We start from the raw sequence: 21,622 nt of genomic DNA on the forward strand, positions 1-21,622 counted from the left end.
CAAGCGGGAGCTAGTTCTGTACAACCTGCATCCACGTCTATCATGCATGCATAGTGACTTGCGTGACTCCATGAAATCCCCCAGGTTAAAACTCTTCAGCCCACCATTTACTCAGCCACCGCACAGGCTCCGTCCACACAAATCCAAATCCTTGCTCCGCGATCCAATTTTCGGTGAGTTTCTCCGTAATACCTACGTCGGAGGCGGGACACACAACCGCGCTTGGTGGTAGGCCCGAGGGCGAGGGCTTGTGGGTGGTCACGTCGACGAAAGATAGGTGGCCGATTTCGTGGGAGAGGTAGGGGGCTGGCACGATATATGTTGTGCCGTGGCGAGGGGGTGATTGGGCGGGATAGTGGTTCTTGAAGTGTGGTAGGTGGCGGGGGTTGTGAACGTGCTTCGGTGTATGCTGGAGACGGTGGAGGTGGAAGGGGAGAGTAAGTAGATATTGGCTTGCAAGTACCTGTCTCAGGTGGTGCGGTTGTATTGATCGGAGTCGTGAAAGAAGCCTCAGTCTCAGGTATACTCCCCATATCATCGCTTCCACATGTAGGCGTGGAGAAATTGCGATGTTTTGCGTGTGCTGTGCTGGTATGGTGTGAAGGTAATTGGAAAGACGGCCTCTTGCGTTCCACCTTTGGGTATCTCATCCTGAGGTACCCTAGAAAAGCCATAGGAAGATCGAGACTGTTCTGTGGGTGCATTATCAGGGTCCAGATGCTCTGTGAATGTAGTGCTTGATTGTACAGGGCCGACTCTGCAGGAAGGTAATGCGGCCTTTCTCAGCGCATGAAGTTTGTATCCTATGAAGTTTGTATTCTATGAAGTTTGTATTCTATGAAGTTTGTATTCTATGAAGTTTGTATTCTATGAAGTTTGTATTCTACAGAAGGCGATACTTGTGTCTTTACCAGTTGATGGTTTGAGGCCACCATAAGACCATTAGCCTCATCATACACCATAGTGCACTGCTCGACCAATTAAGGTAGAGTGCCGGACACTGTTTGGATGACAGTGGATCCTGTGGTCTTGATTCTCTCCTCGAGACTCATCTGTACCAATCGTAGAGCCTTTTGCCGATTAGAATGCCCCCTGGTCACGTCCCCAAGTACGACAGCTACTTGTCACCAGGCTCTATTCCTGGCTTATATTTTCGATCATTCAGCATCGAACATAGCGTGGTGTCAAGCAGTCCGAGAAAAAGAAGACGTCAAGATGGTTGTGGTGAAGGTGAGACGCACATCTCACACTAAATTAGCCTCTCTCTCGGAACCATTCCGAGTGATCGGAACGGAGTAGAGGAAGTCATCATTGTTCGGTACGCAATTGAGTCATCTTGTTCCTTCTCGTCGAAGAAAGCGCCATCTGCATCCTCAAATCCGTTCTCGGCCACTCTTTCTTTCCATCCCTTCAACACGAAATCAGAGCCAACAAACCATCACAACCCCAACACGACCAGATTCGCCACGTAAAGGCACCGACCGAGTACGCCTTACGAGCTCTTGTCAAAATGGACGCCGGATGGGAAGAACTTGAGCGTATGGCGATGGCTGCATCCGCCGATGACGCGCAAGTCGCAAACCAATACCCCTCACCAGACACCATCGAGCGCTGGAAGCGACTCTTTGGCTACTCTCACATGGAAGCCGTCCGTCTAATCGGAGAACAACGAGGAGATGGTAAGTGCAGCGCATTCGAGTCCCTCATTGTGTTTGCCGCATATTGAACACCACACAGTCACGCGCGAGCGCATCACAGACGATCACTGGGCCCTCATCAAGGACGAGAAAGAAGCACTTGGGTACGATCGCGAAGCATACGAACATAGTCTGCAGCTTCCCAAGGTCTTTAAGAGTCAGAGCGCCACTATCCCTACGACTGGAGCTAATGGCGAGATGATGTCGTTGTTCCGCCTGGGTGGCTTGCTCGAGTCGGCAGAGAAGGTCAAGGAAATCGCCGGTCTTGACAAGATGCCAGAGGTCAGGGAGGGTTCGAATGAGATCGGCATGGTGAAATTCTGTGTAGTAGATATGGAGGCCCAGAAGAAGTTGGAGGAGTGGTTGGCGCAGCGGGCAGTGCTTCAAGGTTGACTGCGTACGGCTCAGACTATTGATATAGGGTATTCTACGAATGCATTTGACCTTCCTCACATGAGCTCGGTGGACAGTAGACTAATGACGGATTAAAATTTCCTCTAAACAATGTATCAATCTATCAAAATCAGACTAAACGTCAACGCTATGCTATGCTATGCTATGCTATGCTATGCTATGCTAATAAACATTATCCAAACCAAATCATATCGCTAAGCACAAATCCTAGTATTATCGCTGCCACCACGACTCATCCTCGCTTACAATGGCATGTTGGGCTGAATCCAGCCGTTCTGGCTCTTAAGAAGGTCCTCGCTGGGCTGCTTGGTAACCGCATTCTTGCTGTTAAGCTTGTAGTTCGCAAGAGTCTTGTCGCCGTCGAAGTTCTGGTTGATGACACCACTCATCTACACGCGGAGTCAGCACTTGTCTCACAAGCAGTCAAAGTTCGGAATTTACGTACGCCTTTCTGACAATGGTCACCAGCGGTTTGCGAGCAGTAGTACCAGAACGGATCCTTGGACGAGACTTGGAAGGTAAAGACGTCCTTTGATTCACCCGCCATGGTCGCGAAGTTGAAGCCCGAGAAGACGGCTTTGTCGTTTGCTAGGGGCTCGCAGGGCTTGTCAAAGGACGATTGCACGACCGTGTGGTTCTTGGGGAGGAAGTGGAATTCAACGAGGTCGCCGATCTCGGCAACGACATTCTCTGGTTCGACTACAAGATGATGTTAGTGGTTGTCTCCTATGTGAACAATAGGCTGGTGTTACTTACAGTGAAGGCCACCGTTGGCGGTAGTGGAGCCGGCGAAGATCCGGTGGATGACTCCGGTGGAGCGGACCTGGTTGGCTGGTGCTGCGGCGGTGAAGCCCAGCAGAGTGGTGGCTGCAAGAGCGATGGATGTGAAAGCGACCATATTGACTGATTAAACGGATGGAGTGAGATATGGAAGGAATTGTTCTATCAAAAACTAATGAGAGAAGAGACAGAATATGGATGTGAGACGATGAAGGAAGCGATTGATGATGTTCTGATAATGAATACATTTGATCGAGATACATACCGCTCTTATATGAAGCATGCTTTCTAATTGTGTGAATCAGCAATAGTTATTTTGTCGTACATCCGTCGGATCCAACACGTGCCGTCTGGGTGTAAGCCACCACATCCGCTATGCCTGCGCAGCCGCACAGCCCCAGACTTCCGTGATCTGAATTAGCCACATATTTTGTCAGACGACAGATGAGAATATCCATCAGCACAGGCCGCTCGAAGAGATAATTCCCCTCATCTCAGGTGATTTCACCGGGTTGCGCGGTTGCTGATGAAGAAGCAGACGGAAATAGTGTACAATGATTAGAAGTCTGCCAAGGGTTGGGGCGCGGTCTTGGAGATGAGGCCTCACGAACAAGCAGCGCGTGTAAACTTAGGCGATTTCTTAAGCTTGTTTGTCAGCTTTTACAGTGCTGATGCTGATGCTGTTGCATGTCTAGCTGAACTTTGCACCACGTCCATTGTGAGAGGTGTTGTGTTAGGAAGGCCTGGCATGGCTGGCCGCAGCATCTGGGCACCATCAAAGTAGGAAAGACGCGTGGTTAACACATCGGGATATTGCGATGCCGGCCATCTTCTAGGTCGAAGGGATTGCAATGTTTACACGAACGTTGGTGCGTTGTCTGGGATTGACAACTGGGGGCTAAATTTAGCTCGCTCGGGCGGTTACGTGCCGAAGCATCTAATTCGAACGCGACCCTCATCAAGGACCGTCACGACACCCAAAATTGCTTTGCGTTTCGTCTCTGATGTTGAAAGGTGTATTTTGAGTGAAGCCGAGAAGTAGGGGAACTGCGGAGGAAGATCTTGGCGAACAGGAAAGGGGCGATTTTGGCAAGGCGCACCAGTACCGGTACATGTAACCTTTCCTAACTCCCATAACATTAATTTGATGGTAGCATCAGCACCTTGCCATACAATACACTGTCTTTCCTTGTACCCATCACCGACTAAAATCAGAATGGGCTACTCGATGAATTCGTTGTGGCTTACATGTAGGTATAGAGTCATGTCCACAGACCAAGATAAGTCCTCCTGCTCTGGTGCAGCAACCGTGCCTACTATACGCCATGTGGGTAGCTTCGTTCTAGAACTGCGTAAACACGCATTCAACGATCTACATGCACGTCCACCCGACTAGATCTCCCGATGTCCCTCCTGCTGCTCCTCCTCTTCAATTTCGAGCTCCTTAGATTGTCCTCGAGTGTACGGACTCGATCTTTAAGACCTCTAATGATTTCCTCCTTGCATACAATCAGTGTTACATGATCCTTTTCTTTCTGCGCAAGAAGAGCTTGGAGACTGTTGAAGCTGGAGAGTAGAGGGCGATTGGTCATCATGCTGAGTGACAACTCCTTTAGGAAAGTCTTTGGGCAGCTCTTCGTCGTGGAACCCGGAAAGGGTCGTCGATAGAGTTGTCTGTGAACAGCTTCACGGTGAGGTCACGAAGTGGGCCCCCCTTGGGAGTTCCGTCGTAAATAATCTGGGCGCACGGCGACCCCTGAGGTGAACCCTGTTCCATCTGCATCTCGCTCCTCGGACTTAGCTCGAACAGCTGCGAGCAGAAAATCTTTCGTCTGGTCATCCATGAGCATTTCCGCAAGGACGTAGACCTTGCAGAGCTGGTCGTACTCGTCGCTGGGTCCGATAGGTTCTTTGGTATAAAGAAGATCAGTCTGCAACTCTACCATTAGCGTCAATCGTTTCTTGCACACATTGCAACTTACGTATAGTAGCTCGAGATACAGTGCGAAGATATCGGGCTCTGCCTCCGACAGTGTGACCTTGTGCTCCTCTGCTTCCTTCCAGGGCTCCTTCATCGCGTTTTTGAAGAACTCGCTGCGGGCGCAAATAAGACGTTTGTGGACGAAGAACTCCCTTGGTAGCTCAGCTTCACCGACGATTACGCGGATGATTGGAGTGGTGACATAGCTGCCTAGTCAGTAGGGTACGCGTAAACATGGTGGACAAGGACGTACCTGGCCGCACTTGAGCGCGGAACTCGCACGTCTTTCGTAGTTGAGGTCATGGCCGGGGGAATGAGTTGGGCAGGCCAAGATCGGGAGGAACTTATATGGCAAAGTCTAATGTGATTGATATAGCTTGTTAGGGCCGTGCTTATATGAGCTCATAGCTTTCACTTCTAGTCTACAACTCATAAGGAGAAACATCCAGAATACATCTAGTAGTCGCAAACCGAATTCCTAGACTTGTGTTGCAAGGGTTAACATCGAATGCTGTAGTAGATGGAAATCAGAATATTCTTCTTCCACGAGGTCGATACAAATTTTGCCCAGACTCGAATTACGGTGTCACCTAGTGTCGGTATTTGTGTCTTGCGTCATGAATTCTCGGAATTTTCATTTCTTCAGGCCATTGCGAAATCGACAACGCACCCAGCTCAAACAGCCTGCCTTTTCCTCCCTCCACCCCTCCGCCAATTCCACAGCGCTTCCTGTGCGAATGTCCGTGCCGTTAAATGCCCCTTCGTCCTATTCGCCTCCTCGGTCATCGTCTCAATAACGCGCCCCTCCTCAATACAAGACCATAGCCCGCTCGCCATCGCACTCCCGACATCCGCCTCATCATCTTCATCCTCATCACTTTCCTCGACCCCCGGGTCCTTCGCAACCTGCACCGGCTGATCGATATCCTGCCTGCCTTTCTCGACCCCATACTCGCCCTGTCCGAGCCGGTATAATATGCGCCCGAGCGTCTGATACGCCATACATCTCTGCGCCGGTACAGCGCTGCGACTCAGCACGGCGAGCTCGGGAATCGTGTACCCCGCGGCCTCGGGCGCGTCGGCGTGGTGGTGTAGACCGCGGTCGGAGGGTATGCTTCGAGCGATACTGGGCGCGAGGAGCGTGCCTTTGAAGTCGAAGCGCAGCTCTGTTGCGTTAAGGGCGGTTTGAGAGGGGTGGTATGGCGAGGATGTGTCGGACGGGTCGATGGGGGCCATCCAAGAGAGGGCGCTGGGGTCGTAGGCGAGGTTCGGGAAGTATTTCTCGTGCAGGTTTTTGAGGAAGGAGGGGTCATTGGGGTCGAGGTCGGGAGGTTGGCGGGGCGTGGGGAAGTGTATCGAGTCTTGGGTGGACGAGGTGGTGGGTTGTGAAGTGGATGTTGAGGTGGTGGAGGATGCGGTTGCGGCTGACGCTGGAGCGACGTCTTCCTTGTCTTCTGATGCTGCGAAAGACACCTTCTTTGCGTTTGGCGCCTTCGTCTTAGGCTCTGCGGCGTTAGTTGTAGAAGATGGAGCGGGTTCCACTGGGAAGAGATCGCGCTCGTTGCTCCCTTCCTCTATATTTGACCGTGCCATGAGCTTCTGAATCAGCGCAGGACTAAGACTCGACATGAGTTCCTGCCGCTCCTGCTCAATCTCTGCGGCTGACATGTCTGCGAGTCGTTTGTTGTTCTCCTCGTCTATTGACTTCTTTTCGTTGCTCAAGTCAAACCCCACATTGCGTGTCTTGGGCGCATCTTGTGAAGTGCTATTTGCGGCTGTTGCTGCTTGCTGTTCCTTTGCCGCGCGCTGTTGCTTGAAAGCAGAAACTCTAGGTGTGCGTTTCTTATGCGCTGGAAAGCCATTTACATTTGCTTTGAGCGAAGGTGCGACTGGTGCGTTAGCTGGAGCCGACTCGCGCTCGAGTATGTCGCCCACGAATGTAGGGAATGTGGGTTGCGCCGACTGGTAATCGTCCTCAGACTCCAGCTTTTCTACTGCGCCAGTGTCGAAATTGAGATTCACGCGCTCTCCTCGCTGAAACTCCATGTTGATACGAGATTTATGTGTGGTGGTGAGGGCAAAGTCAAGCTTCAAGCTTTGGTCCCTCAATTCTACATGCAGGGTCCACGCTAACTTAGCGCGGTGATGTCAACCCACGTTCCTCCCCAATCTAAAGGTCCTACAACCCTCGACAATCCGTCTGTATACCAGTCAACAGAAAGTCCCCATCAGCTCTTGCAGAGCTGTTCTAAGATAGTGTTAACTTCATAGCACTTGTGTCAACCGATCAGACAGTTGCCAATGCCCGGCCTTGGATCTGCTACCTCCCATATGAGGCTCATCACCAAATTATGATTTCACTATGTCATGTCAACTGAAGATCATACTTCCAAGATGAAAGTCTTACTAGGCGCGTTTGTTTGTTCAGTCCTGATTGCAGACTCCCATGTCTCATGAAAAGACGTCCTTACGGAGCAACCCCACGGCAAGTACAAGTGATCCACCCCCCTTCAGTTGTTCACTCCAAGATATCAAGGGTGTACCGTTTCAACCGCAAGGAGATCGTTACCCACGACCTCAAATTGTTCTCTCACAACTGCCATTCCTTACCCCGCATGCCCCACATGTGCGGATCGAATACAAGTAGCCTCATGCCGCTCCACAGCTAGTATTATAAGAGCTCATCGCTAGCTAGATGTGCTGCAAGCAAGATCACAGTGACTTTTGTGATGGCTTCACCCAACCCAAACCAGCCCGCGGGCCCATACACAGTTGGCGAACACATCATCCCACCCCCACGACCAGCATCACCAGGAACATCAGAATTTCGGCTGAATCATTTGATGGTCAGAATTAAAGACCCAAAAAAGGCGTTACGTTTCTACTGCGACTGCATGGGCTTGCATGTAGTTTTCATCTTCAACGCCGGACCCTGGACTATCTACTACCTAGGTCCCAGGGACGTCGGTGCGTATTAGAACGCTTGAAATTCTCCATATTATCTTACCGACTCGATAACAGGAATCGCAACAATCGGGACATCAAAAGGCTTACTCGAACTCTACCACGTCCCCGCAGACTCAGACACGCCATATACTTCCGGCAATGACTACTCCCAGCCAGGCGTTGGCTTCGGCCACATCGGCTTCACGGTCCCAGACGTAGCCGTCGCGCTGGAGCGAGTGAAGAGCTTCGGATATGAGGTCATTAAGCCGTTGGACGAAGCGAAGGAAGAGCAAATGGGCATGCCGGATAGTGTTGTGCAAGGGAAATCTGGGGCAGTGGATGAGGGGTACAAACGTGTTTTTAGGCAATTGGCGTTTGTTAAGGACCCTGATGTAAGTCGATGCGTTGGCTTCGTGTGTCGGAGATTGGGACTAACGGTGGCGTAGGGGTATTGGGTGGAGCTGGTTCCGCAGGTCGTGAAATGAGAGCAGCGGGTGCGAAGGTAATCGATGGAACTTGGAACTGAGCAGGTGACGTGCGCAGACCATACGTGTTATTCAGCAATATTCAACCGATCTACGAAAGCTGCATTCCAATGCACATTTCAATTTGCTCGCCAAATTTCCCCTTGATGTCAAAACCTCCGTCAAGCTTTGCTGGATACTATATCTAAGATCAATCGTCTTAAGCCCGGCCCTAGCGATGACACATCTTCTCAGTTTGATCGCCTCGACCTTTTGAAGGTACTGTCGCGTAGCAACAGATCATGGGAGCGACATATGGAAACAAAACCTTACCGTTCCGTTGTTCTCTCTGTCTTCTATGACTGAGCATTCTCACCGTGCCTCATACCAATTGGTTCATGAAATTGGTAGAGCAAACAAGATGGCTCAGGTCTCAGCCATGTCTCGCTTGACATGTATAAGATGTCTTACTACTGCTAGGTCAGAACAGCGTCTTCGGGATATTTAACTCGGACGCTCGCTCTATTTCTTGTTCTTCAGCTTTTCAGCACTACGCAATACAAATTCACACACAGAAACTCCAAGCGATGACGGAAAACTCCAAGATCGTCGGTGGCACAGACAGCAATCTCAGGTAACGCTTCAATCTATGAAAGTTCTATTGTATACCGACAACGACAGCTATCTAAAAAGCTGACCAGTTGAAGTAATCGTCGGGCAGTATAAGCCGGAGACAGCACAATTCTTCTTCACCCATACGGATCTCCTCAAGTCCAAATTGACCTTCTTCAAGATTTTCCTCCCGAACACCGCCCAAGCAACTGAAAACGAAGCTGGAGAGTTCGACGGTTACTCCACATACAACACCAGCCTCTATTCGCGGCAGGAGAAAGCCAGCCTCACCCCTGTCTTTGAGTTCTTGACAGAGGACGTCGATGCTTTCGAAAACTAAATCCAGCCCCTCTACAAAGGCGCGCTGCCGATCCAGGACTTTCCGGCAAAACCCAAGGCAAATGACGACAGCCTGTCTGTGTGGAAAGAGGTTTTGTGCGACTGAGTCCACCACACCTTTAGCGCGCTCTACAAGCTCTACGCCCTATGTACCCACATCGGCGACAACCCTTCAGAGCACGTCTTGCTCGCCGCATTCCTCTCAATGGCGTCTACACTGCGCTCCAACGGCTCAGTCTACCGCCCCGACAAGTTCGCTATCATGGACGCCTACGACAACACAACGGCACCGGACCCGCTGAGGATGTTCTCGGTGGACTGTTATGTGTACGATGGGACGTCGGCGTGGGTGTACGAGGCGGGAGAGAATTCCAGACATCCTCATGCTTTTTTGGCGGATTTCATGAGTGTTATGCTTGAGCGAAGGGCTACGCCGGATTATGCTAGTAGACTCGCGGATGCTAAGTACTATCAGGATAAGTTGAGTGCGTTGGAGGATGGGGAGGAGAAGAAGTAGGCTGGAGGAGGTGAGGGTTCGCAAAGTGCAAGAGGCTTTTGTTTGATGGCACAGCTTGGGACTTAGATTGAGATGACGCGCAGTTCGCCGATAGATTTTATTCACGCTTATAGAATTCTCAAGTCCACTTCCTCATTACATCCAAATTCAATTTGGTCGTGTAATACAGGGCCGATCTGCTCTCCCCGGACTCTCCTTAGCACTTGATTCATCTTTAGACCATGTCTACCTTGCCATCCACAATCCTCCCTCCTCTTCAGGAAGTGTCTTTAAGCTCTTTCTCTAGCATGCGAAACTCCTCCTTCAACTCCTTCACATCGCTGCACCGTTTCGAGCTATCGAAATCAATGAGAGTCGCTTGTCCGTCGCGGATGAGGATGTTGTGCTTATTGATGTCTCCATGCTTGATTCCCAGGCCATGTAGTCTCGACAATGCCTGCTGACACAAAGTGAGATCTTCCGGCGTGGCATGTCTGAAACCCGTGATTCGTTCCATGAGGAAGCCAATGACTCTGCCCTCCTCAGTCAAGTGTCCCACAAATTTTGGGGCGATTCCAAGGTCATCAATCCATTCATTTGCAGTTGTCTCGGCCTCGGTTTTCGATATCTCCCAATCGAATCGTGCGAATTTTGCTACAATTGGCGCGTTGAATCGAGAGTACGTGGCTTCGTAGACGTTTGAGCAAAGTTTTTTCCCTATTCCAAGGTCCAGGTGATCTACCCGGAGCGGATGCCATAGATTCGTTACTCCGGGGAGCTGTGCCTTCGTGACATTGGCGAAATGAGGACGCCCAGTTGAAGTGTCTCGTGATATACGGCCTTGGTTCCAGTCACCAGGCGGTAGAGGTGGTAACATAGAGATCAAGACTGGCGCGAGACACATGACGTCAACATGGTATAGTCCAGGGTCGATGGTGAGGTATTTGACAAACTTTCGATCGACGAGAATGCGAAATTCACTTGGTTGATGCTCTAGGTCCACACTCATCTGGAGTACCTGTATGTCTGCGATGTTGCTGGACATTTGATCCACGAGAAAATTAATTGAGTACAGAACTTTCGGGTGAATGCGATTGCTAGAATTTTCTGATGGGATAGCTACTGTGAAATAAGTTTGAGATTAGTCCTTTGCTGTAAAACGCCGAGGATTCAATGGAGGTATACATAATCAGTAAGATCGAAGTCGCGTGCGCTGGAGTTTCCTTGAGAGGGTCGCTTACGCTGAGGTACAAAGTAGATGAGAGTGAGTGTCGCAGACAAGATAAAGTAAGAGAGAAAGAAAAGAAGGCGGAGAAGAGCAAGCGCGGGTGGGGCCCATACCCACCGCTAATTGAGGATCTGCTTACAGAGTAGACCAGTGAAGACATCGCTGTGGGTGTTCTGTGATGCTATTTATTTGACAGGGCGCCAGTGAGAGTTCAATGTTTGGTGCTATTCGCCTGAGCCTTGCATTCTAATGACAATTGACCTACGTTTTATCTGTGTTGGTTCTTGAACTGCAAACACTTTTCGTCACGAATCGAGTTATCTACAGCATTAAAATGGTTGTCATGATGACCGACACCAGTACTACAACCTTGGCTTTAGCTTCTAGTCTCGCAGAAGAGCCGTCGCTTTTCATTCCTTCCTTGCCGGCCATGCCTTCAAACATTCTCGCTAAACCGGAGCTTGCGAACCCGCCTTCAGGCTCTCTCATTGTTGCTCCACCAGTTGCACTGTGCACATGTCAGCACATCTCCATTCGCAATCAATGAGACTCTGAAGACTTACGAACCACCAATCCACTCCCATACAGCTTTTGGTACTCTGAAGTCATAATCTTCCCGGAGAAATTCTGTCAGCCACTTCAAATTGGTCATGTCATATATTGCTACAATCGTCGGGTCTCGATTTGCTTTAGTCCAATCGTTCCCACCAAGAATGAGCATCTGCTTTTTGCCCACCAGGTGGCATGTAGAGCCATAATTACGACGAGCACCTGCAAAGACCTGTGTCCAAAGAAATTGTGGGAGTGAGAGAACCCATACATCATCGTAGCCCTCCGTTGGAGAGCGACCAGAAGACATGTATCTGCCGCGATGTCAGAAAGTGGTGAGAAAGAATGAGAGGAGGCTTACATGTGATAGGATGTGTTATCTGGGGATGGTATGTGGATTGCGCATGTAGAGATACGGGACAGAGGCGTTCGGCCAGTGGTCCGTTGGTGATACCATATACCATTGGGTGTGTCGTCTAGCGAGGCGATGTCAAAGACGTGAATCATGTCCAGCGGTTCCTATATCTTCCATCTAAGTTTTGTCACAATCTCAAATTGAGGAATTCCTACCATGGTACCCCAGCGATCGATAGTAATGTTGTCCGTGTATCTTGTTGCGCCTCCAAACAAGATTAGTCCGCCTTTTCGGCCTAATAAAGGCATGTACTGAAATACAGCCCCAACTCGAGCTGAAGAAGGCGCGATGATTTCTGTACTCACAATACGTTTAGCATTCGTCCGCGTGTTGAGGACCATCATCTTTGGATATGCACGCTCGCTCGATCCGTTGCTCAATATGCCATTCAGATAGAACACTAGGTCTTGCTCAGGGGCCTGAGTGTAAAGTGTGTGCATCGGTGCATATCTTGACTCTGGTACCCTCGCACTACCTGGTGACCATGAGCTGTTGTTCCTCCAGAAAGTCCATGAACTGTTTTGGATTGGCATGGCTATCATAGGTTGTTCTCTAGATGCGTTGAACATAGCTAGGCCGCCCCCATCGATGTGGAAATTACCATCGGTATCACATGTTAAGCTGCTATACATGAGAAATGGTGGAGGTGCGTATGATGCATTGAGGGAACTGATAGCCGCGATGGATGGGTCGTTTTCCATGTAGTACCAGGATTTTGATAGATCAAGCTTCAACAATGAGCTGTCTTCGTGTTGATTTAGTGTTGTATTGTCTCTTTCTAATGCAATTCATCAAGACGTACCGTACCACTGGACGCTATCATTATGCTGAAAATTCCTGATTCCGCCAAAAACATAGACATTATCTCCCTTCATAGTTGCTTTCGACATGTCAATACGCATCAGTGCAAATCTGGGCGCCAATACTGACTTGAATGACCTGAGCGTTTGTCAAAGTACTCTATTGGCACGGACAAGTTTTGGGAGAACACTCTAGATAATACTAAGCTCACAAGGTAAGCTCTGGACTGCAACTGTATCTTCATGGCTGAAAGCACAGTCAGTGATGGGGGATAAGGTAAGATGGAGTGATCGTAACAAGTTATGTGAAGAGTTGGAACGTTTTGCATAGGTCTTACCCATATGCACTTTCACAGCCTTTCTCACTGTGAGCTTGCAAGATGATGAAGAGCTCGCTTAACCCGGAACAATGTGGCGAGGAAAGCCAACGATTATACGTTGAACGCTCGTACCAAGATCTTAGCCTACCATCTATCCATCGATGCAATGTTCGCACAGTTGATCCTCCCAAAGATCTCGATCTTCGTGAAGAGTCTACAAGTCAGCCTTGGTGAAAATGTGCCCTTTTCAATCTGCAGTCAGCATCTAGCCGGGTACTTATCAGACTAGGGTGTAGATCATAGCCAGCATGAACTTTGTAGATCCATGCCGCAATTGTTCCAGAAGATCTGTGGCGGCTACGATACGAAAAAAGAAGTAACCGCAACAAGAAAGAGGTTTCCAGCTCGCTTAACACTGCTACTCTAGTATTGTGAGACGCGACCAGCGGTGCATGCACACCATCATGTACAACCTAGGCGAGGTTGAAGGCTGGGCTTACACTTTGCCTTCTCGGAATCTATTGTAGCTGACCATTGTACTGTATACTACACCAACTGAAGCATCGATCGACAAGACATTGATGGTAGCTCGTAAGCGGGACATGAAGGACGAAACGTCACAAGATCCCTTGAACTGGGAGTGAAGTATCAAGAACTACGCCGCCGTAATCAAATTCGCGATAACCCAAAAGGCCCGCCAGGCTCCAGCGCTTTGGCCGAACGCTCACTTGACCTTTTAAATCAATGAAAAGTCTGTGTACCAGTAACAGCCCCAAACCCACATGACAAGCCTGAGCATTCTACTCGGAGTGGTAAGGAAATGGAGGGGTAGCTCTCAAATACTTCCCAAAGCTCTGATGTCTTACTGGGTGGAGGCCATAGGTTTCATCAGCCCTCAGCAAGACAGCGCTACCTTCGACCCTTTTCCACGAGCTGATACAGTACTTCTCTCACTTCTCAGCCTTGCCATTTTCTTAGTCGCGGCTGTGTTTGCTCTTGTGTTCTCAACTGCTTCTGTCAAGCAATTTATCATTGCTCTTAACGCTACCCTTGCCGCTGTACTGGGCACTACTTTCATCTTCGATATCATTACAAGTACGTACACCAACAACTGTAAGACAAGTATTCACATGACCAGTTTTGCACAGGAAACCATCGCGTATGGAGGAGGAATTTCATGAATACCGTTCTCACGATTCTTTTGACGATAGTTGTTCTCACAGCACTGTATGCTCAGATCTGGCACAAAGGCCTCAACGATGTTGTGATCAGGCAGGAAACAGATACCATTGTATGTACAAACTCTGAGAATTTGCACAGCTCTAATTGTTTAGAGTCATCCGCGATTCCCCGCTGTCGCCTTCTTTCAACGACAGGATGGTTTACAAGCCAACATCTATACCGCCGAATTGAAATGCTCTTCCGGTCCGAGACTAGATCATGCTGTTCAGTGCAGCAGTCTAACTGTTCCGGAAGCCGTGAAAACAGCTTCCTGCGACTGTGGAGACAGCTGGCCTGGATTGGAAAGATTGAACCAGGGGGCTAACAAGCTGATGTGGATTGGGGAAAACACATCATACTCTGCGATGGTACCCAGTCCAACCACTATCTCCAGAGGAGCTGGGCATTTTATAGAGATGCAAATTTGGTTCAACTGTAAGCGCACTATCCATGGGTTATGGTGGGCCTTATGTCTAAACCATACTCACCTCGGCAGATAACACGACCGAAGCGTGGGAACTTGCGACGGTTACTACAGCGCCAGGAATCTGGATGGCAATATATGATCCGTCCTACGACATCAAGCAGATGGTCACGGATGGTCAGCTTTACACTGCCCAAATTGATGCCAATAGTCACACCGTTGTGAACATCGGGTTGGTGCATTATAGGTACCTTAACAAAACTGCCAACTACCGATATCGTAAGTTCGAAAGCCTACAATCATCGTTCATATACGACGGCTCACAAATCATTTTAGAAGTGTCAGCCTCGGCTCGTCAGAACCTTGACCTCGTTTGCGATGTTACGAAAGATGGATGGTATCTGTGTCATCTCACTGTTGAGATGCAAATCCCAAGTCTTCTGCGAATGATTGTTCAAGAGGAGAACAGACTGGATTGGACGGTAAGTTCTTTGTTTTTCTCACCCAATTTATTCTCGAGAGTAAGTTTTGTTATCTAACCTGCTATCAATACAGAGAGTCGTAGCGGATGCCGGAGCATACTTTGCACTCATCCAGTTCTTTTGCTGGATAGTTTCTGGCATGGCTTGGTCGTAAGGATAGCACCACGGTCCCGAAACCTGCTCAGTGGAAAGACCAAGGAAAGTAATGCTCAAGATACGTGACATGACTTGGGTCTTCATGACTACCGTGCATCATGCGCCACGCTAGCTCTAGATGCCCTCCTTTGACGCAAGACATATGTGCATATAGGATAGACGACAACATACAAATCTAACAAGGCCGACACGTCTTCATACCTCCTTTTCCGCGCCTGAAGTGATAACTTGCCTCACAACCCTTGCTCCGCATGAAATTTGGCGAGTCTCACGTCCGCACCTACACCCTATTCTTCTACGCGCCAGCACATAACCATCCCATGAGGCCCGCTTTGCATCACCAAAAGCTCATACATAAAAACTCGCTCATCTAAACAGCGATTCGACCAAAACCCCCCATGTCTAGTCCTCCTAAGCAGCGTAGCACTGACCAACCAACGTATCCTGGAAACATCTGCATAAACTTCGTCGACATCGCTAGATACCATGAAAACTCTCCCCCAAGATATATGCCTTTCCAGATCATTTGGCGTGCGATCCTGAGCAATTTCGCTTTCATGAAAGACGACTTAAAAGAGTCGAAGACATACTTGGTGGAGCGATAAATCAGATATGCAATGTCGTTAAGATGTAAAACAACCTGGCAAAGCCCGTCAGCACTATGAACCCTTCGCTTCATGAAGCTATCTTATGAATCGCTCAATCACAACTAAACCCCCACAAAGCAAACCTCATGAAAATTTCAAAGCTCTTCTTGCCACAGCTCAGCTCCCTCTCCACCAACCACCCCATCCTTCCCCCTCTCAACCCACCCATCCCTCACCAACCTCGCCACATTCTTCCCACTCAACGCACTCGTCTCCATCGTACTAATAAAGCTCTCAATTCCACTGGTATACCACAACCCCTCATCCAGCACAATCTCCTCAAACGTAACGGCGCGGATACTCTCTTCGGATAGCTATTCCAAATCTTGTGGTAAATCCAAGCTAACCGTGCCGTTCACATCGGGCTTCTTGGTCGACCTTGTGGCCGAGGAATGTGGGAGAGTAGCTCGGGCGTGACGCGCGCGGGCGAGAAGATCTTGTAGATGTATTCGGGACGTGGGGGTGTGGCGTGTGCGTTTATGAACGTATTGTGGATTGAGATGCTGTAGAAGCCGGGGGAGCCTGCGTTGTCTTGGGGTGGCTCGGTTGGGGGGAGGGTGGTGAGGACGTATTGTGGGACGGAAGCGTCGGGGGCCATGTTAAAGACTGTCGGATCTAAGCGGTAGGGCGAGGCGAAGAGCGTTGTGTAGAGTTTTGTGTAGGGGATTTCATCGGGCGTGTGCTTTGGTGCAGGATCGATAGTGAGGTCGGTGTATTGGAGAGGTGCCGCGAGGATGATCTCGTCGAATGTCGAGATTTGGCCGTCCTTCAGGGTGAGCTGGTAGGTGCTGTCTTTCTGCTTTGAGATCTTGGACACTGTGATGTTGAGATGCAGGTCCGCCATGGAAGCATTTCAGCATACTGGCGAAGATCTGCCAGTTACCACCTTCAACTTGCATCGCACCATTCGTGGCCATACAGACCATGGCCTCCAGTCCATGAATGAACGCCAGGTTCGAAGCGTAGTTGACGCGAGTACTCGCCTGAATAATTTCTCTTCCAAATGCCTCTCCAATACCATTCGCCTTGAGATACTGCTCACCAGTCACGCCTGTAGCCTCCAGCAATCCCACCTTCTCCACACACCTCACTCAGACTCTTCCACGGAAACACAGGCTCATCATACATAGTCAAGAACTTGCCCACAGCACTCTTCATCAGCCGATTCGTCCACAGCGGCGCGGTGCCATATCTCCACAGCAGCTTCGCTTTATCCCACCACCCGTCCTCCTGCCGTGTGATCAAGACAAATTCCTGCCCATTCCACACGCCAAGATCCGGCATGTCCAGCGTCCTAGCAAGATCTTGCGATGCGGGAGATAGATGGAAGCGCTCCATAGCTTCCATCATGATGTGGTTTACTTCGACGAAGATGGAGCCGCCGAGCTCGACGGGAAAGCTGGGATTATTCCATACGTTGACAGTGGTGGTGCGGCCACCGATGTATGAGTTGCGCTCGAAGACGGTGATGTTTGTCGGTATGGAAGATTCGGGCGGCGTATTTGGAGAGGTGGTAAGCTGCTGATGAGCCACCGGCGCCAGCGCCTGTAATCCTTTAACTAGAGTCTCTCATGGTAATTCTTGAAGTCAGCGTACCGATAATCGCGACGCGCTTTGCAGCGGGAGCCTGTTCCGTGATGCTCAGAGCATCCGTGAGGGGCAACAGCGCGGTAAGATGTAGTAGGCGCACCATCTTGATTCTAGGGATGCTGCAAGGTTACAGGTATATCAGGGCAAGTATTCCAGAGTAAAGGAAGATAGTGGAAGCGTTGCGCTTCAAGTGTCAAGGCTCATGTTGTAACGCAGGTGCCGGAATGCGGAGGGGAGCTGACGACAACCTTCCATGGCGCCAGGACCACTATTGTATGCCACCGTCCTAGGGCATACTGTCAATAAGATAAACGTCGGCCTATTGAGACGTCTTGCCCCTCAGTGCTAATAACGCTTCAATCAAGATGTTCTACTGACAAAGGTTGAGAACCATAGTGAATACGTCGCGCTCATGCATTGGCGCAATGACGCGTTGTCACGTGCGTCTGGCTGTCCGCCTCTTTATCCGGCAAGTTGAAGTCGTCATGTTCAAGCATACAATTAAATAATGCATATAGCTCTTAAACAGACATGAAATCGCTTGGTATATAGTGTTGTACATGTGCTCGCCTTCCAATCTATTCTTTGAGGCCCATTCCAATTGTAGCGCATCCTCACTCTCCTTCCCTTTGCCTGCTCCTCTTTACCCTTCCGATTACTCTCTTTTGCAGCGGCCTTCTTCTCTAGCATCTTCTGGAAACGCCCAGTTCGCTTGCTGTTGCGTACGACCCCGGAATCCTTCTGGGTGGCACTTTTGACACGAGAAATCGTCAGCGGGACAATTGCTGGAGCTTCGGGATCAACGTCGAAGTTGTATTCCTGCTTCAGATACAGCGCAATGGCTTGGCTCAACTCTTCCGGCCCTTTGCCATGAAGGGCTTTGAGTTCCTTCGCTACAAGTGTGTTGAGAACGTGCCCGCCGTTCAGAGGCTGCTTGTCTGACGACGAGGGCACGTCGAGGACGGCCTCCCATGATAGGCCCATGGCTGCAAGCTTGTCTCGGGTTGACCATGACATTGCTCGCATGGGTTCTTTCTGCACAAAGCTCTTCACCCGTGTCTCGAAGTCTTCCCAGCCGATTGTAGCATCAAACCATGGCTTTAGCATCTCCTCGACACGGCTGGCATTCTCACGGATACTGTGCGATGTTGTGTAGATGTGTTGGAGCTTGCCGAAGAAGAACTCGGCATCGAAGCCAGTGATGCATGGATGGATGCCCAGTAATCGTAAAGTTTCATGGGAGTCGTTATGTACACGTTTCCGAAAGGTGGTTGGGTTATCGACCTGCATGTGCCGAATTACACGGCTGATAATGACGCGAGTCTCTTCTTTTGAGACTTCGCCAGCGATGTCGATCTTGGAAGGCCCAAACAGCTCTGGTGAAGCAGCAGCATATACGGACGAGCCCGAGACTTTCTGAAGTAGGTGGACACTTGTCTGTGTTCCCCGATAGCCTCCATGGCTTGGGCAAGCCGGGTGACTACCGCTTTCTCATGACCTAGAGCCGCCAAATGCTCAACAAGGCGAACTTCTACTTGCTCAAGATATTGCAGATTGTAATCCCTCCGATTCAAGCTGGTGTGTTGTACTCTTGGAATGAATGGTACTAAAAGTCCATGCGCACGAAGGGGCTTTGCTAGGTCGCTCGGGAGAAGGTCTATACTTCCTGTGCTAACACTGAGGTGTTGGAGGAAGATCCGGAAGTTTTGACCAAGGTAATCAGAATTCGTTGCAACAAGGTTCTTCGCGCGCTCGACGATCTTGCTCCGGTCGGACGGGGTAAGTCGGCCATAGAAATCGCTCAAGACGGAGGATTCTTGTAAACTAGCAGAGAGATTCGACGGCATGCCTGCTTCGCGTCTGCATTGATCAATCAACTGCTCCAGATTGATGCCCCACGTGCCAGGGCTCATGGGTAGCATAGCTTCCAGGTCGCGAATGGCCTCCTTGCCAGATTCAAGCAGCCTGGGCTTGGCTTTGATCACGGATTTCGTTTGTTCCAGGTAGTTACGTCGCTCTTCTTCGCCGCTGGAAATAGTCGATGATCCCAAACGGACCAGGTACTCTGTATGTCTGCGGCCTGATCATTGGGTATGGTGATCAGGGTGCCATCAGGACGTATATACGAGCCGTCGACGTAAAGAATTGTACGGCTTCCTGGGGCCCTATTCTCCATGCTATCGACTTTAGCGACGACAATGACATGATCCGCCACGGAGAATTCTTGAGTCAAGGTGCACTCCATTGCAGCGCGTACAGAATCGCTCGAAATTTGCGGCGCCTTGGACGGCGTTTCCAGATATTTGATTGCAGAGCTAAAGCCGGGCACCAACAGCCTTAGTTTCTTGATCCGCATGTTGTAAGCATCAGGATGGTTCCCACGGGTGAAGAGGTCCACCATAGCCGCACCGCCACGATTGCCAGCTGGGAAATGAATACGAAATCGGCCCTCAGCAGCCCTTATCGCATCCAAAGTTTTCGATGGTTCTTTTACGTTGAAAGAAATGAGTGGTGGGTCAAGAGTGACAGTACTCAGTGACGACACAGCAACGCCCATTGGCACGTTCATCTTCAGGCTCGGAAATCGTAGCCTGTGGACTGTTAATGAACCGCGACCGAGCTCCGGGACGTTTCGCATCAGTTGGCGGACCATTTTGTTGAAGTCTTTCGGGCCTCAACATCTGCCTCGTCAACCTCGGATCGGATATCTCTTCCATTATGGTCGCCAAGCCCCGAGTCTGTGTCCGGCCTCTTCTGGCCCGTAGTTTCGTTTTCCAGCATCTTGTACAATTGCGGATTGGGTTTCAGTGTCGCTCGTCTGCGGTTGCAGTTGGTCTTGCTGGCATAGTAGCTGAGTCGCGTGGTATTTATGGTTCAGAATGCCCGGTGGGAAGCTTGTTGACGGGGTCGGTAATGTGGAGGTGATGAAGCGCAGAGGGGCGACCGTTCTTAGCAGAGTCAATTTTGTTCATGTTCGGCTTGTAGGGGCTTCTCACGCGTATAGCGACTCCATCTGTAGAAAGCCGCAAAAAAGCGGGACGCCGGGCGCTGCGCGAGCGTCATAGGCAAAAATGCGAAGTGTTTCTATATTGACATCGACTCGGTAAATCTACCTGGTTGGATTGTATAACTATGCTCGCAAGTACTGTTTACAGCGGATAGTGTTGCTTTGCGCATGGAATGGCGATCAGAAAGTTAGCTCAGCCAAGACTTGCATCGATCTCGGAGGTCCGCAACTTTCTCGATCTCGACCTCATAACCACGACAGCAGCGCATCCACAATGGCCTCACCAATACCCTCAATTGGCGCCCTCCGCGCCCTACGCCAATCGATACAGCCTCAAGTGCGGCAAACGACCCAAGTCCGACATGCGACACTCATCAAGCGACCGAAACGCCCCTACACCTTCACACAGCTCATCACTTTATCCGATGGCAGCTCCTTCACACTGCGCACGACGAACCCGCAACCCGTATACAAGAGCGCGAAAGATATAAGGAACGCGCCGTTGTGGAACCCCAGTTCACAAAAGCTGTTGAACGTGGAGGAGGACGAGGCAGGAAGATTGGCGGCTTTCCGCGCGAAGTTTGGTAGAGGTTGGGATACAGATGCGGAGAAGGTGTGTATATCGCGTGCATGGGTCTAGAATTTCACTGACAGGGTGTGTAGGGCAAGAAGCAAGGTGATCACCTTATGGACCTGATTAGCGGACAGGGCACAGGTCCAACGAAGCCGACGCCAGCAGCCAAAGGACCTATTGTGAAGCCACCGAAGATAGAAGGAGGAAAGGAAAAGGGTGATAAATAGACGTGACATTAGGTGGTAAGGCATAGGGTTTACACTGTACAACACATGACGGCCATCGAGAATGGTCCTTCACCAACATGACGAAGAAATAAACTGTCCTCCAACTTCTACAAACTGTTCTCCCTTTTAGTTTCACTCCATTTCCTTTATCCTTTCTCATCTTTCAACTCCACTTCACTTCTATTGAAGCGGAACATCATCGCGCTTTTGACGGCGTCGTTTGATGTGGCGGAGGGGTTTGGGACGGGGCGTG

The 21,622-nt window shown here is 50.1% G+C and overlaps 16 protein-coding genes across 16 annotated transcripts; 8 read left to right on the forward strand and 8 right to left on the reverse strand.

The window, feature by feature from the left end:
• Positions 1-85: 85 nt before the first annotated feature.
• On the reverse strand, positions 86-704 carry SNOG_11960 (hypothetical protein; the record flags this gene model as incomplete). Its single annotated transcript, XM_001802140.1, has 2 exons — positions 86-192; positions 314-704. 2 exons carry the CDS (start codon positions 702-704, stop codon positions 86-88), a joined length of 498 nt encoding a protein of 165 aa, XP_001802192.1.
• An 806-nt stretch (positions 705-1,510) lies between these two features.
• Positions 1,511-2,090, forward strand: SNOG_11961 (hypothetical protein; the record flags this gene model as incomplete). The annotated part of the gene is made up of 2 exons (XM_001802141.1): positions 1,511-1,679; positions 1,738-2,090. The coding sequence occupies 2 exons, from the start codon at positions 1,511-1,513 to the stop codon at positions 2,088-2,090; spliced, it is 522 nt and encodes a 173-aa protein (XP_001802193.1).
• Positions 2,091-2,353: 263 nt separating this feature from the next.
• On the reverse strand, positions 2,354-3,009 carry SNOG_11962 (hypothetical protein; the record flags this gene model as incomplete). Its single annotated transcript, XM_001802142.1, has 3 exons — positions 2,354-2,500; positions 2,557-2,810; positions 2,868-3,009. The coding sequence occupies 3 exons, from the start codon at positions 3,007-3,009 to the stop codon at positions 2,354-2,356; spliced, it is 543 nt and encodes a 180-aa protein (XP_001802194.1).
• A 1,286-nt stretch (positions 3,010-4,295) lies between these two features.
• On the forward strand, positions 4,296-4,468 carry SNOG_11963 (hypothetical protein; the record flags this gene model as incomplete). The annotated part of the gene is made up of 2 exons (XM_001802143.1): positions 4,296-4,352; positions 4,406-4,468. 2 exons carry the CDS (start codon positions 4,296-4,298, stop codon positions 4,466-4,468), a joined length of 120 nt encoding a protein of 39 aa, XP_001802195.1.
• Positions 4,469-4,588: 120 nt separating this feature from the next.
• SNOG_11964 (hypothetical protein) lies at positions 4,589-5,175 on the reverse strand (the record flags this gene model as incomplete). The annotated part of the gene is made up of 3 exons (XM_001802144.1): positions 4,589-4,822; positions 4,874-5,078; positions 5,126-5,175. The coding sequence occupies 3 exons, from the start codon at positions 5,173-5,175 to the stop codon at positions 4,589-4,591; spliced, it is 489 nt and encodes a 162-aa protein (XP_001802196.1).
• Positions 5,176-5,547: 372 nt separating this feature from the next.
• Positions 5,548-6,918, reverse strand: SNOG_11965 (hypothetical protein; the record flags this gene model as incomplete). The annotated part of the gene is made up of 1 exon (XM_001802145.1): positions 5,548-6,918. One exon carries the CDS (start codon positions 6,916-6,918, stop codon positions 5,548-5,550), a length of 1,371 nt encoding a protein of 456 aa, XP_001802197.1.
• A 639-nt stretch (positions 6,919-7,557) lies between these two features.
• On the forward strand, positions 7,558-8,402 carry SNOG_11966 (hypothetical protein). Its single transcript, XM_001802146.1, has 3 exons — positions 7,558-7,839; positions 7,894-8,210; positions 8,265-8,402. Exons 1-3 carry the CDS (start codon positions 7,602-7,604, stop codon positions 8,301-8,303), a joined length of 594 nt encoding a protein of 197 aa, XP_001802198.1. The 5' UTR covers positions 7,558-7,601; the 3' UTR covers positions 8,304-8,402.
• A 301-nt stretch (positions 8,403-8,703) lies between these two features.
• SNOG_11967 (hypothetical protein) lies at positions 8,704-9,234 on the forward strand (the record flags this gene model as incomplete). The annotated part of the gene is made up of 2 exons (XM_001802147.1): positions 8,704-8,737; positions 8,984-9,234. The coding sequence occupies 2 exons, from the start codon at positions 8,704-8,706 to the stop codon at positions 9,232-9,234; spliced, it is 285 nt and encodes a 94-aa protein (XP_001802199.1).
• A 204-nt stretch (positions 9,235-9,438) lies between these two features.
• On the forward strand, positions 9,439-9,750 carry SNOG_11968 (hypothetical protein; the record flags this gene model as incomplete). The annotated part of the gene is made up of 1 exon (XM_001802148.1): positions 9,439-9,750. The coding sequence occupies one exon, from the start codon at positions 9,439-9,441 to the stop codon at positions 9,748-9,750; it is 312 nt and encodes a 103-aa protein (XP_001802200.1).
• Positions 9,751-10,006: 256 nt separating this feature from the next.
• SNOG_11969 (hypothetical protein) lies at positions 10,007-10,774 on the reverse strand (the record flags this gene model as incomplete). Its single annotated transcript, XM_001802149.1, has 2 exons — positions 10,007-10,681; positions 10,748-10,774. The coding sequence occupies 2 exons, from the start codon at positions 10,772-10,774 to the stop codon at positions 10,007-10,009; spliced, it is 702 nt and encodes a 233-aa protein (XP_001802201.1).
• Positions 10,775-11,278: 504 nt separating this feature from the next.
• SNOG_11970 (hypothetical protein) lies at positions 11,279-12,811 on the reverse strand (the record flags this gene model as incomplete). Its single annotated transcript, XM_001802150.1, has 5 exons — positions 11,279-11,465; positions 11,521-11,820; positions 11,868-12,025; positions 12,227-12,666; positions 12,724-12,811. The coding sequence occupies 5 exons, from the start codon at positions 12,809-12,811 to the stop codon at positions 11,279-11,281; spliced, it is 1,173 nt and encodes a 390-aa protein (XP_001802202.1).
• A 694-nt stretch (positions 12,812-13,505) lies between these two features.
• On the forward strand, positions 13,506-13,636 carry SNOG_11971 (hypothetical protein; the record flags this gene model as incomplete). Its single annotated transcript, XM_001802151.1, has 2 exons — positions 13,506-13,564; positions 13,603-13,636. 2 exons carry the CDS (start codon positions 13,506-13,508, stop codon positions 13,634-13,636), a joined length of 93 nt encoding a protein of 30 aa, XP_001802203.1.
• Positions 13,637-13,823: 187 nt separating this feature from the next.
• SNOG_11972 (hypothetical protein) lies at positions 13,824-15,322 on the forward strand (the record flags this gene model as incomplete). Its single annotated transcript, XM_001802152.1, has 5 exons — positions 13,824-14,136; positions 14,190-14,332; positions 14,376-14,697; positions 14,759-15,168; positions 15,242-15,322. 5 exons carry the CDS (start codon positions 13,824-13,826, stop codon positions 15,320-15,322), a joined length of 1,269 nt encoding a protein of 422 aa, XP_001802204.1.
• Positions 15,323-15,931: 609 nt separating this feature from the next.
• SNOG_11973 (hypothetical protein) lies at positions 15,932-17,321 on the reverse strand (the record flags this gene model as incomplete). The annotated part of the gene is made up of 3 exons (XM_001802153.1): positions 15,932-16,787; positions 16,834-17,022; positions 17,045-17,321. 3 exons carry the CDS (start codon positions 17,319-17,321, stop codon positions 16,327-16,329), a joined length of 927 nt encoding a protein of 308 aa, XP_001802205.1. The 3' UTR covers positions 15,932-16,326.
• A 741-nt stretch (positions 17,322-18,062) lies between these two features.
• SNOG_11974 (hypothetical protein) lies at positions 18,063-20,214 on the reverse strand (the record flags this gene model as incomplete). Its single annotated transcript, XM_001802154.1, has 3 exons — positions 18,063-18,977; positions 19,238-19,589; positions 19,619-20,214. The coding sequence occupies 3 exons, from the start codon at positions 20,212-20,214 to the stop codon at positions 18,063-18,065; spliced, it is 1,863 nt and encodes a 620-aa protein (XP_001802206.1).
• A 628-nt stretch (positions 20,215-20,842) lies between these two features.
• On the forward strand, positions 20,843-21,369 carry SNOG_11975 (hypothetical protein; the record flags this gene model as incomplete). The annotated part of the gene is made up of 2 exons (XM_001802155.1): positions 20,843-21,181; positions 21,232-21,369. 2 exons carry the CDS (start codon positions 20,843-20,845, stop codon positions 21,367-21,369), a joined length of 477 nt encoding a protein of 158 aa, XP_001802207.1.
• Between the last annotated feature and the right edge of the window lie 253 nt (positions 21,370-21,622).

Source organism: Parastagonospora nodorum, assembly GCF_000146915.1.
Source record: "Parastagonospora nodorum SN15 chromosome Unknown scaffold_21, whole genome shotgun sequence".
NCBI classification, from domain to species: Eukaryota; Fungi; Ascomycota; class Dothideomycetes; order Pleosporales; family Phaeosphaeriaceae; genus Parastagonospora; species Parastagonospora nodorum.

Excerpts from the sequence above, each read along its gene's own strand:
- SNOG_11966 (XM_001802146.1), top strand. The coding sequence starts at position 7,602 with ATGGCTTCACCCAACCCAAACCAGCCCGCGGGCCCATACACAGTTGGC. Across the intron at positions 7,840-7,893 it reads CCTAGGTCCCAGGGACGTCG|GAATCGCAACAATCGGGACA; the intron begins GTGCGTATTAGA and ends ACTCGATAACAG. Across the intron at positions 8,211-8,264 it reads CGTTTGTTAAGGACCCTGAT|GGGTATTGGGTGGAGCTGGT; the intron begins GTAAGTCGATGC and ends ACGGTGGCGTAG.